The 13,656-nt window shown below is 35.8% G+C and overlaps 1 protein-coding gene across 3 annotated transcripts in view; it reads left to right on the forward strand.

Moving 5' to 3' along the window:
- The window catches only part of VPS13A (vacuolar protein sorting 13 homolog A), a 259,530-nt gene that overhangs the window by 53,516 nt on the left and 192,358 nt on the right, over positions 1 to 13,656 (forward strand). For all 3 annotated transcript variants that reach the window (XM_036854831.1, XM_036854832.1, XM_036854830.1), the window contains exons 18-19: positions 10,759 to 10,948; positions 11,035 to 11,149. In XM_036854831.1, coding sequence (XP_036710726.1) covers positions 10,759 to 10,948; positions 11,035 to 11,149 — 305 coding nt within the window. The remainder of the gene's footprint in view (positions 1 to 10,758; positions 10,949 to 11,034; positions 11,150 to 13,656) is intronic.

Raw genomic sequence — 13,656 nt, forward strand, 5'->3', positions numbered from 1 at the left:
AGTTTTATGGTGTCATGTCTTATATTTAAGTCTTTAAGCCATTTTGAGTTTATTTTTGTGTATGGTGTGAGAGTATGTTCCAAATTCATCGATTTACGTGCAGCTGTCCAAATTTTCCCAACACCATTTGCTAAGGAGACTGTCTTTTCTCCGTTGTATATTCTTCCCTCCTTTGTTGAAGATTAATTAACCATAGTTGTGTGAGTTTATTTCTGGGCTCTCTATTCTGTTCAATTGATCCATATGTCCTTGTGTCAGTATCACACTGTTTTGTTTACTGTAGCTTTGTAGAATTGTCTGAATTCTGGGAGGGTTATGCCTCCTGCTGTGTTCTTTTTCTTCAGGATTGCTTTGGCAATTCTGGGTCTTTTATGGTTCCATATAAAATTTAGGATTATTTGTTCTAGTTCTGTGAAAAATGTCATGGGTAATTTGATAAGGATCCCATTAAATCTGTAGATTGCTTTGGGTAGTATGGCCATTTTAACAATATTAATTCTTCCAATCCAAGAGCATGGGATATCTTTCCATTTCTTTGAATCATCTTCAGTTTCCTTTATTAATGTTTTGTACTTTTCAGCATATGAGTCATTAACCTCCTTTGTGAAGTTTATTCCTACGTATTTTATTTTTTGATGCTATTTTGTAAGGAATTGTTTGTTTACATTCCCCTTCTGATATTTCATTGTTAGTGTAAAGAAATGCAACCAATTTCTGTATGCTAATCTTGTATCCTGCTACCTTGCTGAATTCGTTTATCAGTTCTAGTAGTTTTTTTTTTGTAGAGTCTTTAGGGTTTTCTGTATATGGTATCATGTCACCTGCATATAATGACAACTTTACCTCTTCCCTACCAATTTGAATACCTTTTATTTCTTTTTCTTGTCTGATTGCTGTGGCTAGGACTTCCAGTACTATGTTGAAGAGCAGTGATAAGAGTGGGCATCCTTGTCTTGTTCTACATTTTAGCAGGAATACTTCTGAGTATTATATTGGCTGTGGGTTTGTCATAAATAGCTGTTATTATGTTGAGATATGTTCTCTCTATACCCACTTTGGTAAGAGTTTTTATCATGAATGGATGTTGAATTTTATTGAATGCTTTTTTGCATGTTTTGAGATGATACTGTGGTTTTTGTTTTTTTCTTTTGATGTGGTGTATCAAATTGATTGATTTGTATTTGTTGAACCATCCTTGTGAACTTAGGATGAATCCCACTTGGTCGTGGTGTATGATCTTTTTTATGTATTGTTGAATTCAGTTTGCTAATATTTTGGTGAGAATTTTTGCATCTATATTCAACAAAGATATTGGCCTATAATTTTCTTTTTGGTAGTGTCTTTGTCTGTTTTTGGTATCAGGGTGATGTTGGCTTCACAGAATGTCTTTTGGAGTGTTACTTCCTCTTCAGTCTTTTGGAAGAGTTTGAGAAGGATTGGTATAAGTTCTTCTTTGTATGTTTGGTGGAATTCACCTGTGAAGCCATCTGGCCCTGGACTTCTGTTTGTAGGGAGTATTTTTCATTACAGATTCTGTTTCACTTCTAGTGATCAGTCTGTTCAAGTTATCTGTTTTTTCTTGATTTCGTTTGGGTGGGCTGTATGTTTCTAGAAAGTTGTCCATTTCCTCTAGGTTGTCAAATTGGTTGGCATAGTATTCATAGTATTCTCTTATGGTTTTTTGTAATTCTGCAGTCTCAGTTGTGATTTCTTCTCTTTCATTTCTTATTTTGTTTATTTGGGTCTTGTCTCTTTTGTTCTTGGTGAGCCTGCTCAGAGGTGTGTCAATTTTGTTTACCCTTTCAAAGACCCAGCTCTTGGTTTTACTGATTTTTTTTCTATTGTTTTTTTAATCTCTATTTTATTTGTTTCCCCTCTGGTCTTTAATTGTCTCCTTCCTTCTGCTAACTTTAGGTAGAGTTTATTCTTCTTTTTCTGATTCTTTTAGGTGGTGGGTTAGGTTATTTGAGATTTTTCTTCTTTCTTAAAGAAGGCCTGTATTACTCTGAACTTCCCTCTAAGAACTGCTTTTGCTGCATCCCATAGATTTTGTTGGTTGTGTTTTCATTGTCCTTTGTCTCAAGGTGTATTTTAATTTCTTCTTTGATTTCATTGTTGACCCATTGGAGTTTTTAGTAGCATGTTGTTTAGTCTCCATGTAATTGTTTTTTTTCTCATTTCTTTTTCTGTGGTTGATTTCTAGTTTCATGCTGTTGTGGTCATAATAGTTGTTGAGATAATTTCTATACTCTTGAATTTGTTGAGTCTTGTTTTGTGCCCTAGTATGTGGTCACTCCTAGAGAATGTTCCATGTGCACTTGAATGTGTATTCTGGTTTTTTTGGATGTAATGTCCTAAAAATATCAATTAAGTCTAACTGTTCTATTTTATCATTTAGGATCTCTGTTGGCTTATTGATTTTCTGTCTCAAAGATCTGTCCATTGATGTGAATGAGGTGTTAAAGTCTCCTACTACTATTGAATTCCCATCAGTTTCTCCCTTTATGTCTGTTAGTATTTGTTTTATGTATTTGGGTGCTCCTGTATTAGGTGCATATATATTGATGAGTGTAAAATCCTCTTCTTGTGTTGATCCTTTTATCATTATATAGTGTCCTTCTTTATCTTTCTTTATGGCATTTGTTTTAAAGTATATTTTGTCTGATTTGAGTATTGTGACCCTCACTTTTTTGTCATTTCCATTTGCATGAAATATGTTTTCCATCCCCTCACTTTCAATCTATGTGTGTCCTTTGCTCTAAGGTGGGTCTCTTGTAGGCAGCATATTGTAGGCTCTTGTTTTTTTGATTCAGTCTGCCACTCTTTGTCTTTTGATTAGAGCATTTAGGCCATTGCCATTTAAGGTAATTATTGATAGACATGTATTTATTGCCTTTTTAAACCTTGTTTTCCAGTTGATTCTGTGTTTCTTCTTTGTTCCTTTCTTTTTCTTTTTCTTTTTTTTTTGGCCATGCTACACGGGTTGTGGGATCTTATTTCCCTGACCACAGATCGAACTCAGGCCCTTCTCAGTGAGAGCTCAGAGTCCTAACCACTGGACCGCCGGGGAATTCCCCTGCTTTTCTTTTTTGTGGTTTGATGATTTCCTTTTATTTTATGCCTTTGTTTTCTTCTTTTAGGTTTTAGTGAATCTATTGCAGGTTTTTCATTTGTGGTTACCCTGTTTTTTGAGTATTTTTACCCCTTGCTATATACGTGCTTTAGACTGATAGTCATATAGGCTCAAACACATTGTAAAAAAAACAAAAACAAAGAATCTACCTTTTCTTACTCTTCTCCCCCACATTTTATGATTTTGAAGTCCTCTTTTACTTCTTCATGTTTATCATTTTGCTGTTCATTGTGGTTATCATTGTTTTCACAAGATTGTTTTGATTTTTTAAGTAAAAAAATGTACTGGCTTATTTAAGTGATTTACTTGCCAGTTGTGATTTTCTCTTTCCTATAGATTCTTGCTTCTTTTCTGTTTAAAAAAGACCTGTCAGTGTTTCTTTTAAGATAGGTTTAGTATTGCTGTATTCTTTTAGTTTTTGCTTGTCTGAGAAATTCTTTATCTCTCCTTCTATTCTAAATGATAATCCTGCTGGGTAGAGTATTCTAGGTTGCATATTTTTTCCCTTTTAGGGTTTTGAATGTATCTTGCCATTCCCTTCTGGCCAAAAACATTTCTGTAGAGAAATCAGCCAATAGCCTAATGGGGATTCCCTTGTAATTAACTCTTAGTTTTTCTCTTGCTGCCTTTAGAATCCTCTCTTTATCTTTAACTTTTGACATTTTGATTATAATATGTCTTGGTGTAGGTCTGTTTGGGACTCTCTGTGCTTTCCTTTACCTGGATTTCTATTGCCTTTTTTAGTTTTGGGAAGTTTTCGGCCATAATTGCTTCAAATACTTTTTCAGTCCCCTTGTCTCTTTCTTTGCCTTCTTGAATCCCTATTATTTGTAGATTTTATATTATCACATATATTGCTTTCATTTTTTTTTTTTCATTTGGCTTTCTGTCTGCTGTTCTGATTGGGTGATTTCCATTATTCTGTCTTCCAGATCACTTATTCATTCTTCTGCATTATTCATTCTCCTATTCATTGCCTTTAGTTCACTTTTTGTCTCAGCAAATGAGTTTTCTAAGTTTTCTTGGCTCCTCCTTATATTTTCTAGTTCCTTTTTATAGTACTCTGCATTTCGATCAATAACCTTTCTTAATTCCTTCAGTATTTTCATTATCTCCTGTTTGAATTCAGTGTCTGTTAGACAGAAGATGTCTGTTTCATTGTTTGTTCTTTCAGGGGAATTCTCTTGATCTTTTAACTGGGAGTGTTTCCTCTGCTTCTTCATTTTACTTATATTTCTCTTACTCTGTGAGTTTCGGAGAAACAATTGTCTACTGTGGTCTTGGAGGGCTTTTTATATGTGTGAGCATCCCTGGGTAGCTTGTGTGGGTTTAATATATTTGGTGTGAGGGCTGTTTTTAGTATGAGTGCCTGTGGCCTCCTTTATTCAGCATGTGCTGGCCGTTATCCCCTTAGTAGGGGGTGTGTAGATGCAGCTACTGGTGCCCGCTCCCAGGGCACTTGGTGGCAATGGCAGCTCGTGCACGCCTACAGAGCCCATGATGGTGGCAGAGGCGGCTTGCAACCACTCCTGGAGGCTGCAAGAGTGGCAGCAGCAGCTCAAGATTGCTCCTGGAGCCCAGGAGGGCAGCAGCGGCGGCTTGCAACCTATCCTGGAGCCTTTAGCGCCTATTTTTAAAGACTACTAATCCCATTCATGAGGGCTCTGCCCTAATGGCCTAATCACCTCCCAAAAGTCCTACCTCCAAATAACCATCACATTAGGCATTAGAATTTTAACAAATGAAATTTGAGGGACACAGACATTCATAGCATAGCGTTTGTGTTAGTCCCCTGGCTCCAGGAAGCCACACCTGGAATATTGCCCACTGCTTTGCTAGGGAATGGGGATGATAGGCAGATAAACAGAAATGGCAGAGTGCTACCTTTCTGAAATTCAGCTGTCTTTTCCTTCTTTCATTTTTCCCTGGTTGCTGTAAGTTTTTTATTAAATTCCAGACTTGCAAGAAAGTTGATTCTGGGAGTTTTTGCTAGTTTAATTGTCATTTCAGTGGAGAAACTCGATTATTTGAGCACCTTTTTCTGTCACTTCCAAAGACAATACTTATCCATTAACTTTTTTTTTTTAAAGGCTTTATTATTTTAGAGCAGTTTGAGGTTTACAACAAAGTTTAGAGGGAGGTATAGACATTTCTCATATACCTTCTACCCCTACACATACAGAACCCCCCTGCAATTATCAATACACTCACCAGAATAGTACATTTTTACTAAAAATGAACCTACACTGGCATAATCACCCGAAGTCCACAGTTTACATCGTGGCGCACTCTTGTTGTACATTCTGTGGTATGGACAACATAGAATGACAAGTGTCCATTGTTACAGTATCACACACAGTATTTTCACTGCTCTAAAAATCCTCCATTCTGCTATTTGTTCCTTACTCACTCCCCTAAACACTGATTGTTTTACTGTGTTCATAGTTTTGCCTTTTTTAGAATGTCCTGTAGTTGAAATCACACAGTGTGTAGCCTGGCTTCTTTCACTTAGTGATATGCATTTAAGCTTCCTATATGTCTTTTCATGAATTGATAGCTCATGGTTTTTAGCACTTAATAACATTGCATTGTCTGGATGTACCACAGTTTGTTTATCCATTCACCTACTGAAGGACATCTTGGTTGCTTCTACGTTTTGGCAGTTATGAAAATAGCTGCTGTAAACAGCTCTGTACAGGTTTTTTATGGACATAAGTTTTCAGCTCCTTTGGGTAAATATCAAGGAGCCGATTGCTGGATCACATGGTAAAAATATGCTTAATTTTGTAAGAAACCACCAAACTTTCTTCTAAAGTGACTGTACCATTTTGAATTCCCACCAGCATTGTATGAGAGTTCCTATTGCTCCATCTACATCCTTGTCATTACTTGGTGTTGTCATTATTCCAGATTTTGGCCATTCTAATATGTATGTAGTTGTATGTCACTGTTGTTTTAATTTTCATTTCCATGATGACATATGATGTAGAGCATCTTTTCATATGCTTATTTGTCAGTCTTATTTGGTGAGGTGTCTGTTAAGATCTTTAGCCCATTTTTTAATTGTGTTGTTTGTTTTCTTCTTGTTGAGTTTAAAGTGTTCTTTATATATTTTAGATAACAGGTCCTTATCAGATGTGTTGTTCGCAAATATTTTCTCCTATTCTGTGGCTTATTTTCTTATTCTCTTAGCATTAATATCTACCATAATTGTTACTGTTTTCTATTTATTGCCCTTGTTCTTTGTTCCTATTTTTGTCTACCATGTCTTTTCTTCTTTTTGCAGTTTAATTGAACATTTTGTATGATTCCATCTTCTCTCTTTTCTTGGCACATCAGTCAAAATTTTTAAAACTTTTTTTAGTGGTTGTCCTAGAGCATTTAATATACTTTTTTGTTTGTTTTTTGTTTTATTTTATTTTAATTTTTTAAAAAATGTTTAATTTTTATTGGGGTATAGTTGATTTAAAATGTTGTGTTAGTTTCTGCTGTACAGCAAAGTGAAAAAGTTATACATACACATATACACTCTTTTTTAGATTCTTTTCCCGTATAGGTCATTACAGAGTATTGAGTAGAGTTCCCTCTGTTATTCAGTAGGTCTTCATTAGTTATCTATTTTATATATAGTAGTATGTATAGCTTTTTTTTTTTTTGCCTTTTTATTTATTTAAATTTTTTTAACATCTTTATTGTGGAATGCCTTTTTTTTTTTAAACGTCTTTATTGGAGTATAATTGCTTTACAGTGGTCTGTTAGTTTCTGCTTTATAACGAAGTGAATCCGTTATACATATACATATGTCCCCGTATCTCTTCCCTCTTGTGTCTCCCTCCCTCCCACCCTCCCTATCTCACCCCTCTAGGTGGTCACAAAGCACTGAGCTGATCTCCCTGTGCTATGTGGCTGCTTCCCACTAGCTATCTATTTTACGTTTGGTAGTGTATATATGTCCATGCCACTCTCTCACTTAGCCCCAGCTTACCCTTCCCCCTCCCTGTATCCTCAAGTCCATTCTCTAGTAGGTCTGTGTCTTTATTCCCGTCTTGCCCCTAGGTTCTTCATGACCTTTTTTTTTTTTTAGATTCCATATATATGTGTTAACATATGGTATTTGTTTTTCTTTTTCTGACTTACTTCACTCTGTATGACAGACTCTAGGTCCATCTACCTCACTACAAATAACTCAATTTCGTTTTTTTTTTTTTTTTTTTTTTTTACAACTGATCTAAGTCTGCTTTGAAGTAATACTATACTATTTCACAGGTAATGTGAGTACCCAATAATAACAAAATATTCTAATTCCTTTCTCTAATCCCTTGTGTCATTCCTGTTATTCAATACACTGTTAGATTATTAACAATGAACATACTAATAATCTGTTAGGACAATTAAATGTTTGCATTTTACCCTCACTTTCCTACTTCAGTGCTCTTTCTTTATGTAATCTGAGTTTCCAACTTACATTTATTTTCTTCTAAGTAACTACTTTTAATAGTTCTTGAAAGGCAGGTCTGATGGCAACAATTTTTCTCGATTTTTGTTTGTCTGAGGAAGTCTTTATTTCTTCTTTACTTTTGGAGGGAGAGTTCATGGGGTACAGAATTCTAGTTTAGAGTTTTTTGCTCTTACACTTCAAAATATTTGTTATACTCTGTTCTTGCTAGTATGGTTTCTGAGAATGTGGAAGTAATTCTTATCTTTGCTTCTCTATAAGTAAGGATTTTTTTCCCCTCTAGCTCTTTTTAGGATTTTTTTCTTTATATTTGATTCTCTATAGTTTGAAAATATGCCTAGGTGCAGTGGGTTTTTTTTGTTTTTTGTTTTGTTTATTTTGTGGGGTTTTTTTGGCATTTATTCTGCTTGATGTTCTCTGAGCTTTCTAAATCTGTTATTTAGTGTCTGATATTAATTTGGAGAAATTCTCAATCATTATTGATTGAAATATTTCTTCTGTTCCTTTCTGTCTTCTCCTTCTGGTATTCCCATTACTTGTATGGTACACCTTTTGTAGTTATGCATGGATATTCTCTTCTGATTTTTTAGAAATGCTTTCTGTATTTTTATGATTTTTCTGATATATTCTCCAGCTCAGGGATTTCCTTAGCTGTGCAACTGTGCAGTCTCCTAATAAGCCCGTCAAAGTCATTCTTGTTACAGTGTTTTTTATCTTTAGCATTCATTTTTGGTTCTTTCTTAGGATTTCCATCCCTCTGTTTACATTGTTCATCTGTTCTTGCAGATTGTCTACTTTATCTGTTAGACATATTAACCGTCAGACATATTAATTGTAGTTGCTTTAAATTTCTAGTCATGTAATTCCAGCATCCCTGCCATGTTTGGTTCTGATGCTTGCTCTGTCACTTCAAATTGTGTTTTTTGCCTTTTTGTATGCCTTGTTATTTTTTCCTGATAGCCAGACATTATATACTGGGTAAAAGGAAATAAGTCCTTAATAATTTGGTTATAAGATGTGGGAGAAAGGGGAGAGTTCTGTAGTCCTGTGATGAGCTCTCAGTCTTTGAATGAGCCTGTGCTTCTGGACTGTGAACTTAACAAGAGTTTCTCAGTTTTTTTCCCTACCCCCTTAGGGGGGATAGAATGGGTAGTATGGGCTGGAGTTGGGTATTTCCCTCCCCCCATATGGAGTGGTAGACTTGACTGGAGTTGGATATTTCCCTTCTCTTGGTCATTTTGGCTCTGATAATACCCCATTAGGTAAGGCTCTAGTGAACTCGTTTCTCCAGAGGGCAGGCCTTGCTAAGAACAACAGAGTGCTCTGGCATATTTTTAAATGGTTCATCTTCCTCTCCGCTTGCCTGAGGAGGGGATATTTCTCCAATATTTACTGTGGGAACCTGGTCGAATTCCTGGAGGTGTATCTCAGATTATTTGGGGGACTCCCCTGTGGCTGGGTCCCCTTAGAGTTTTTTATTTTAATTAATTTTTATTGGAGTTTAGTTGCTTTACAATATTGTGTTAGTTTCTGACGTACAGCAAAGTGAATCAGTTATACATATACATATATCCACTCTTTTAAAAATTTCCTTCCCATTTAGGTCACCACAGATCATTGAGTAGGGTTCCCTGTGCTAAACAGTAGGTTCTCATTAGTTATCTATTTTATACATAGTGGTGTATATATGTCAATCCTAATCTCCCAATTCGTCCCCCTTCTCCCCCCCTCCCCCGCCTTGGTAACCGTAAAGTCTCTACATCTGTGACTCTATTTCTGCTTTGCCAATAAGTTCACCTGTACCCTTTTTCTAGACTCCACATATAAGTGATATTATGCAGTATTTGTTTTTGTCTTTCTGACTTACTTCACTCTGTATGACAATCTCTAGGTCCATCCACGTCTCCGCAAATGGCACTGTTTCATTCCTTTTTATGGCTGAGTAATATCCCATTGTATATATGTATCATGTCTTCTTTATCCATTCCTCTCTCAATGGACATTTAGGTCGCTTCTGTGTCCTTGCTATTGTAAATAGTGCTGTAGTGAACATCAGGGTGCACGCATCCTTTCGAATTATGGTTTTCTCTGGATATATGCCTAGGAGTGGGATTGCTGGGTCATATGGTAGCTCTATTTTTAGTTTTTTAAGGAACCTCCATACAGTTCTCCATAGTGGCCGTACCAATTTACATTCCCACCAGCAGTGTAGGAGGGTTCTCTTTCCTCCACACCCTCTCCAACATTTATTGTTTGTAGATTTTTTGATGATGGCCATTCTGCCCGGTGTCAGGTGATGCCTCATTGTAGTTCCCTCTGGAGTTTTTAACTCTCAGAGTTGTCCACACTAAGTCTCCAGCAATTCAATTACAGTTTAGGTTTTCCAACCTTGGCTCTAGTGTCCGTGGTGGTTTCCTTTTTGCAGATCTCTGCTCTGGTAAGCCATGACTCCCTGTTTGTCTTTTCAGTCTTAGGGGCAGCAGTTTGCCCTGTGTACTCCCCTCTCTTACATATCGAAGAAGAGTTGTTGATTTTTTGGTTTGTTCAACTTTTTACTTGTTGTTAATATGGAGTGGTGACTTCAAACTCCTTTCATAGGGAACCAGAAACCCCTGACCCTTCAAAAGCTTCTTAATCTGGAAATCAACATGTGAATAGAGTTCTTTGTGAATTAATCTACGTCAGTTTAGATCTAATAGTTGTATATTTTCTTCGGTGTGCATGGAATGGAGTAGCAAGAAATGCAAAGTGAAATTTTTTTTTTTTAATAAATTTATTTTTATTTTTGGCTGTGTTGGGTCTTCATTGCTATGTGCGGGCTTCCTTTAGTTGCGGGAAGTGGGGGCTGCTCTTCGTTGCAGTGTGGGGGCTTTTTGTTGCAGTGGCTTCTCGCCAGAGCAGGGGCTCTAGGCGCACGGGCTTCAGTAGTTGTGGCTTGCGGGCTCAGTAGTTGTGGCTCGTGGGCTTAGTTGCTCTGCGGCATGTGGGATCTTCCCGGACCAGGGCTCGAACCTGTGTCCGCTGCATTGGCAGGTGGATTCTTAACCACTGCACCACCAGGGAAGTCCTAAAGTGAAATTGTTTTTATTTTTATTTTATTATTTTTAATTTGAAAAATACTTTAAAATTGTACTGATTGCTAATTTCTGTCCTATCTTTTTTCATACAGATTTGAAACCAAAATAGGTTCATTTCATGTTACTGGCTTACCAGATAATTCAACAAAACCCCGCCTCCTGTCTTCATTGGATGATGCTGCATCACTCTTGCGAATTATATTTGAGATAAATCCATTAGATGAAACTGTTGCTCAAAGGTGTATCATAGAAGCTGAACCTTTAGAAATGCTATATGATGCAGTAAGCATTTTTGTAATTCCTAAGTTTTAATATATTTCAATTTGCCTTGAGTTTGTGCCTCATGTTAATGATGCTTATTTTAACAGAGAACAGTTAATAGTATAGTGGAATTCTTCAGACCTCCAAAAGAGGTAAATCTAGCACAGCTGACTTCAGTGACTTTGACAAAACTTGAAGAATTTCGTGATAAGACAGCAGCAGGTAAATGCCAGTATTAATGTTGGTGAATTAAGTACTTATACTGAACTTTCAGTCATGTTGTGCTGATTTTAGTAAAGTATTTTTTGAGTTTATATTTCTAGACTAGATACAGTTTTAATTGAAGCTAATTTGGTACCTTTATATTTAAATTTAGGTATAATGATAATCATTCCTTACACTTAGAAAGGTCTAACCTATGTACCACATTCAAGTTAATTGCAAAATTTTTTTAGGATTTTTGAAATTCTGTTTATGACAGAAACTGGCCTGTCATTTTCCTTTCTTATAATGACTTCCAGATTTTAGTATATTGGCCTCAGAAAATAAAAGTTCCATCCTTCTTTATTCTCTTGGAGAGTTTGTGTAAGATTGGTTTGTTCAGCCAATTGGTTTGTTGGGTCTCATTTCTTCTTTCAGTGTTTGGCATAATTTGGGTTTGGAGATTTCTTTGGGGAAGATTTTAAATTAGAGATTCCATTTTTAAAATATAGTTGACTATAGAGATGACCTCTGTGGTTTTTAATGCTTTGTAGTTTGTTGAGACTTGCTTTCTGACTCAATATATGGTAATTTTAAAAATATTCCACATATGTTTGAAAAGCATATCTTTTTAATATCTATACATATCCTTTAAGTCACATTTGTTTATCATGTACTTCAAATCTTTTGTATCCTTACTGGATTTCTTTTCCTTCTTGTTTCACCATATTCTAACAGTTATTTACCAAACTTTCAATTTGGATTTGTCTATTTCATGTAGATCTGTAATTTTCTTCTTTATAAAGTTTGGTGCTATATTAGGTACATGCAGAGATATTTTTTTCCCAATGAACCAAATCTTTTATCTGTATGAAGTTGTCAATATTTTTAGTCATGCTTCAATTTTTTAATATTTTTTCTTTTTTTGTTCTGATATTAGTATGGATATTCTAGGTTTCTTTTGGTTATAATTTGCCTGCTATATGATTTTTTATTCTTTTACTTACTTTTTCCCTCTATCTTTATTTTTAGATGTGTCATGTCAACAACATATAGTGAGATGTTTTTCAAGCTGTGATACTGACAGTCTTATATTTCTTGACCTTTCTTTCGTGACTTGGGATAAATTCTAGCATTACTTCCTCCACTCCCACCCTTGTACCGTTTGAAACTTAAATATTCTCTTTCTCTTTTTACTGTAGTAATTAAAACACAAATTTTTGTTGAGATAAAATTTAATAAAACATTTTACCTTCTCCCAGTCATTGCAAGGAACACTTTAGAACACTTGAACTCCTTTCACCATCCTCATTACTTACATGCTATTGTTATTTTTTTCTTGTTTTAACTTCATAGGACATTTTTTGTTTGTAGAGTCAATGCTGGTTTATAATTACCTATATATCAACTACTTTCTTCGCTCTTCATTCCTATTTGAATTTAACACCTTTTATCTGGGATTATTTCTTTTCTTTCGGTAGTTCATTTATACATTTTTTTCTTTATTTAGAGTCTGCTGATGGCAAACTCTTTTGTTTGTTGTATTGTTTGGTTTTGGTCTGAAAGTAATTGTCCTCAGTTTTGAAAGATATTTTTTACTGGATATATAATTCAGAGTTGGTGATTATATTGTTCTTAGCACACTGAAGTGACCATTCTACTGTCTTTTGGCTCCCATTACTGATGTTGAAAATTCAGGTGTTGGTGTGTTTGCTGCTTCTTTGTAGATTATCTGTCCTTTTTCTTTTGCACTTGAGATGTTTTTATCTTTTATATTCTATAGGTTCAGTATGATATATCCAACTGTGGACCAATTTGAGGATTGGTAGATTTAATTATTTCTAGAAAATTCATCTGGAAAATTTCTACACATTAACTCTTCAGATTTTTTCTCTTGATTCTCTTCTGGAACTCTGGCTAAATATATTTTAGCTTTTTTTACTCTGTCATTCTTCTTAACTTATATATTTTATTTTCTTTCCATCTGTTTTTCCTCTGTTGCATGCTGGGTAATTTCCTTTAATTTATCTTCTGATTTTTACTGAATCCCTCTTCAGCTGTCTAATGTGCTTAATAATCTTCCCATTGAGTTTAATTTCAGTGATTATATTTTCATTTTAGGAATTCTGCTTTGTTATATTTAAAATCTGATTTTTTATTCTTTTTTTTTTTTTTAAAGTGGTGATTATGTCTCTGGGCTGCTTCAACTTAATTAATTAATTTATTTTTGGCTGTGTTGGGTCCTCGTTTCTGTGCGAGGGCTTTCCCCAGCTGTGGCAAGCGGGGGCCACTCCTCATCGCGGTGCGTGGGCCTCTCACTATTGCAGCCTCTCCCGTTGTGGAGAGCAGGCTCCAGACGCGCAGGCTCAGTAGTTGTGGCTCACGGGCCCAGTTGCTCCGCGGCACGTGGGATCCTCCCGGACCAGGGCGCGAACCCGTGTCCCCTGCATTGGCAGGCAGACTCTCAACCACTGCGCCACCAGGGAAGCCCTGATTTTTTATTCTTTATAGTTCTCTTTCCCATGGAT

This window comes from Balaenoptera musculus, chromosome 6 (assembly GCF_009873245.2).
Source record: "Balaenoptera musculus isolate JJ_BM4_2016_0621 chromosome 6, mBalMus1.pri.v3, whole genome shotgun sequence".
NCBI classification, from domain to species: Eukaryota; Metazoa; Chordata; class Mammalia; order Artiodactyla; family Balaenopteridae; genus Balaenoptera; species Balaenoptera musculus.